Genomic DNA, 5,664 nt, shown 5'->3' with positions numbered 1-5,664 from the left:
TCTCTCTCTCTCTCTCTCTCTTGCTTGTTTTATATACAAATTATTTGTGTCAATTCCACGTTTATGACAGCACTATTTGCGCCAGTTCTACTGTGCCGTCTGGCTCGCTCGAGTAGCAAACACTTGTTCGGTTGGTGTGCCTTTAAACAAACATAGCAATGTTGAATCAGGATGGTTAGGAGCCAAAATTAGTATCTATATCTCAGGGGCTGCATTTCCTCAGACGTTCTACACTGATTAGAAAGGTCTCAGATACAAACAGCACCCATTCAAATGATGGTATAGTACAAATAGCACCCATTCAGATGATGGTATAGTACAAATAGCACCCATTCAAATGATGGTATAGTAGAAATAGCACCCATTCAAATGATATTATAGTACAAATAGCACCCATTCAAATGATGGTAAAGTACAAATAGCACCCATTCAAACGATGGTATAGTACAAATAGCACCCATTCAAATGATGGTATAGTGCAAATATTACCCATTCAAATGATGGTATAGTAGAAATAGCACCCATTCAAATGATGGTATAGTACAAATAGCACTCATTCAAATGATGGTATAGTACAAATAGCACTCATTCAAATGATGGTATAGTACAAATAGCACCCATACAAATGATGGTATAGTACAATCAGCAACATTCAAATGATGGTATAGTCTGCGAAGGAGCCATCGTGAAGAATCTCATAAGGCGAAACACAGAAGTACTTAGAAGCCCTAGTTTCCGCACCCAAGATACGGCAGCAGGGTGAGAATGTACCTCAATGCAAGCAAGCCTTCAATCTGTTTCATGTGACTTAACAGTGGCGTGTATCACTCATGTGACTTGTCAGTGGCGTGTATCACTTCTCTTTGGTCGTTTGGCTCTTGGCTTAATTATGTTATGTTGCCTCAGACAAGGCGATGATGTTAATGTTCTTTCCGGCATTTATTCCTCCGACCCCCCCTCCCCCACACCAAAAAACAAAACAAAAAAAACAGTCCTGAAAACTAAGAGAAAGTTCCCGAATGATCCCAAATTTGTTTCGCGAACCGGTGCGCTGATAAGTGCCAATTCTGTTGGCGAAATGAGCCAGTACTGCTTCTTCAGCTTACCGCGTACCAACCCACGGTAAGTACCTTTGAGAAGTGAGGACGAGATTGTTGCACTGCCATTGTGGCGAGGTAAGTGTTAAAATTGGAGACCTTTTAGTATCGGGATTGGAATACCTGAACCAAATTGCATGCACACTATGGGTTTGAGATAAGGCCGGAGACAAGTCGTGCATCCGGTGAGAGTTCCATTGCGTTTGTTCGACTGAGTCGCCCCACTCATTCTGAGGTTCTATACCTGACATACGAACAATCACAGCTAACTATCCGCTCTGGTTGTGCGAGGTTAGCATTGAGATAGGGTCCCTTTGTATATGAACCGACCATGAAGAAGCATACCCTATATGAGCAGACCATGAAGAAGCATACCTTATATGAACAGATCGTGAAGAAGCATACCTTGCATCATAATAGAGTTGAATTTCTATCTTTTGAATCCTCGAGGTCAAGGAATCGAGGTTTGTAATTGTTCGCTATCTTTTTCATATTTAAAAACAAACAATAGAACCACTCGTGGGTCTGCTGTGCTATCACACTGAGTCACTCTTCAAGCGCCTCCTTATGCCGTGGTATGATATTTTATTAAAATATTTTAGTAGAATGATAAAATGAAAAAAAATTTGAAAAGACAAATGAGAAAACGTGTCTCTGTATCCGTGTCGCCGGATTAACACATCATATTATCATCACATTACCCGTCATTGTTGGGTTACATATCCATAGCTATACCTGATAATGGATCGGATCTCACTTTGTTTGTCCCGATATTGACTTCCGCAGAACAATACAGACGACCCTGTCACTGTTGCACTGCCAATATATCTTTGTATTGGAGGACTGCAGCACGAGTTTTAGGTCTCGTGACCGCTATTTGTTCTTACATTCTATCAACAGACAGCCATTCATTGCTGTGAACTCTATTGAAGACATAATTACTGGAAACAGATCCAATCCTGAAAATTACGCTGGCCACTAGCAAGCTTTGTCTTTGCCTGTCGTGTGTATTTTAGTAACATTATATCTAGTTTCTTCGATTCGGGTTTGCCGTTGTATGTACCATCTGATAAAAGAAACGGCTTTTATTATTGTACTTCAGTGATTCGATGGACCGAAAAGCGACATATGCCCAAATTTAGTGCAACATAACATCTGTACAGTTGAACCAAATGTTGTTAAGTTTGTTTCCAATCTATTGCACCATCTTACAGTGTATTACTTGTTCCTCTTATATGTCCTACCTACAACGACAACTTACAATCGTTGCGCTGATGGATCTCATCTGATTGAACCTCTTCTCCCATCGCTCACAATATCTTACAATTGCACCCACTTCTGTTAATGCGCATCAGTGAGGAACCGAAGATGAATATACGTAAGGCGTGGCGTAGGAGTCGTGCTCACTCAGACAGCCGCTCAGGTTCAGACTCAGCATCCAATCAGGTGAGAGATTTTACTGATCACTTTTAAAAAAACCATCCAATGGGATGCGAGTACTTCCGATGGTTCTGTTTATAGATGACAACTAGCGATTACTTCAGCCGCACTGATTCAGACTCGACATCCAGTCAGATCGATCGCATTATTGACCAAAGAACCCTAGCGATAAAAACCGTCCAATCAAATGTGGACAATCCAAACTATTAATAGCTCAAATTCAGCGAAAGGATTGATCCCAGAAAAGCTAACCATACACTTACATGAGTGCATAACCGATTGATCTATCATTTGCTCACATCTCCTGAATAAAAGTTTTAGTATTCGACATATTCAGGCGCTCGCACGCTATAGGTAGGTGCCCATGCGCTTATTCGCTGTAAGTTAGTACTACGCCGATACGCAATAGACGCCTTGCGCCAACCACATTGTGATCACTACTTCAAACGCAATATCCACATATTAACAATTTGCAATGTGGTTCAATTCTGATAAACCTGCACCAACCGGAAGTTGACTGTGTAGTTTGTGCAGTCAATCAGAATCGTGTATTGTATAATTTAAGCTGAAAACCAATCAGAATTCGCTTATCGATAATTTTTTTAACAATCCACCAATCAGGACTCGGACCGGTCGACTGCAGGGCCTTTGCTGCGCGCCTCGCTTGCACACGCGCTGAAACACGACTTCCCCAACGAAGACTCTGAGAGCGACGGGTTTGCCAGTTCAGACAATGACGAAGAAGACCTTTCCATGTACATCTCATGGTATGTGTACCTTAGAAACAGAATATACAGATGTATCGTGTGGGGTGCACATATGGTGTTTTTGATTTGGTATGTGTGTGTCAATAAGGCTAGTGTATGAAGTGTATGATCTGTGGGGGAGAACGAAGGGGTTGCCAGCTCAGACATTGGCGACGAGGACCTTTCCATGTACATCTCATGGTGCATGTGGCTTGGACGAAAAAAATGCATGCACACCTCTGTGTGGAATGCACATATATGATGTTTTGGGCTCTATATATGTATATGTGTATATATGCATGTAATTGTTTTATAGTTATGCAATAACACATGTACGAGGGATAGACAGAGCATGAAGGACTGCGTACGTGACATTATTTGTCAACTTAATCTCATTGGAAGTGCTGGTGAAATGCGATAGATGCTGTGGCACTTTATGCTTGATCACAACGGCTGATAGTGTACATGCATGCATGGTTAACGTAAAGGCTGATAGTGTACATACATGCATGGTTAACGTATAGGCTGATAGTGTACATGCATGTATGGTTAACGTATATTGTGTTGTTGGGTTGTTTTTGTACTTCCAATTAGAATGTCATGCATGTATGGTTAACGTATATTGTGTTGTTGGTTTGTTTGTGTACTTCTTATTTAAATGTTGCAGTGCCACCCGATGTGTGCCTGTAGTACAAGCACTGTTAGCGACATCTCACAAATGCCAGTAGACTACGGTACAAGCAGTATTAAATTGCCGACAGTATTTGGTACAAGTGTTGTGTCTGTATTGTCGGCTACGAAGTACATGTATTATCAAAGTGACGATAGACATTAAAGTGTCTGAGGTATTTGGTATAAGGATTGTAGGTGCGTTGCCAGCTATAAAGTACGCGCATTATTAAAGTATCGAGAATTTTTAAGTGCCCTAAGGTTCGGTACAATCATTGTGAATGTATAGTCAGCTACAAAGTACACGCATTAATAAAGTGCTGGTAGTATCACTGAATGCTGGATTCATATAAACACTGAAAGATAGTCTTAATTGCGGCCGCATATACTGAACCAACCCATATTAGGCTTTCATGGGATATGTTTTAGTTATCTCGAAAGTCATACGTTGCATTCATATATAGACCGTATACGCATTTGCCCTCCACAGTTCACTCCACAGTATACTCCACAGTATACTCCACAGTACACTCCACAGTACACTCCACAGTACACTCCACAGTACACTCCACAGTACACGCTATCAATAGAGCATTCCTGGACGTGCACTGCTAGATGAATTAGTAGCAATTACTATCGGCTTTTCAGTCTATAACCAAGCTCCAGGGATGATAGGCGATCTCTCTTTTGTTACTTGGTTTTGAAAATATTGGATCGTGATTTTACCAGAGCGGTAAGCAAAAACCAATTACCATCACAACCTAATACGCTCCCACAGGAGTCTAGTATATGAGGTGTACCATGTGCCAGCCAACCGATTGGTGCCCAGTGCGGTAGGGCTGGGCGTGGGAGGCTTCGTGGGGATTGATATGGGGTCGATTAGCGATGAGGATACGAATTCAAAGGTTAGTGCACATTTGTGTATGTGTGTGCATGTGTGTGTATGTGTGTGTATGTGTGTGTATGTGTGTGTATGTGTGTGTATGTGTGTGTATGTGTGTGTATGTGTATGTATGCGTGTGTATTTGTGTGTATGTGTGTGTATATGTGTGTATATTTGTGTATGTGTGTGTATGTGTGTGTATATGTGTGTATGTGTGTGTATGTGTGTATGGTGTATGTGTGTGTATGTGTGTATGGTGTATGTGTGTGTATGTGTGTATGTGTGTGCATGTGTGTGTATGTGTGGGCATGTGTATGTATGTATACTGTTTGTGCATAGATAGATGACTAAAAGTGTGCACGAGTTGTAATTTGTAGGAATCGATACGTGGTCTGTTAGCGATAAAGGTATGACATGTTGAGCGGGATCCGACGTTCTCGAGTCGCTTCTGCTCCCTCATACTGTTACAAAAGCAACTCCCACTTACCCGAGTCAAGTTATTCTTTCTTTCTTATGATTTCTTTGAATTTTATAAAATTTTGGTATAATTCAGTTATAATGTATACTTTTTCCTTCACAAACCCAGGCCAATGGGAGGACAAACGCACGGTCGTTGAGATGGGTACCCAATACGTTGTTGGGGGTGGGGGTGCTGCCTTTGTACACCCGAGGTATAGCCGCTACTAACGCAGCACGCACAGCAACACTCTATTCCACCTTTGAGGAGTGTCTCGAGCGATACGACGCTGTGGCTAGCAAGCACAGACCCAAGGAATCAAGGTGAGGGCTTGTGCAGGCGAGATGAATGTATGTACTACTCTATATATCA

General features: G+C 41.6%; 1 protein-coding gene across 1 annotated transcript; it reads left to right on the top strand.

Moving 5' to 3' along the window:
• Positions 1–906: 906 nt before the first annotated feature.
• On the top strand, positions 907–5,619 carry SARC_12786 (hypothetical protein; the record flags this gene model as incomplete). The annotated part of the gene is made up of 5 exons (XM_014293100.1): positions 907–1,122; positions 2,453–2,543; positions 3,159–3,304; positions 4,731–4,857; positions 5,422–5,619. Coding segments are annotated over 5 exons (778 nt in total), but the record flags the coding sequence as incomplete, so codon positions are not given.
• Positions 5,620–5,664: the final 45 nt, after the last annotated feature.

Source organism: Sphaeroforma arctica (assembly GCF_001186125.1).
Source record: "Sphaeroforma arctica JP610 unplaced genomic scaffold supercont1.2582, whole genome shotgun sequence".
In the NCBI taxonomy this organism is placed as follows: domain Eukaryota; class Ichthyosporea; order Ichthyophonida; genus Sphaeroforma; species Sphaeroforma arctica.
Note: the sequence above shows the minus strand (reverse complement) of the source record. Positions and strands in the feature narration are given on the sequence as shown.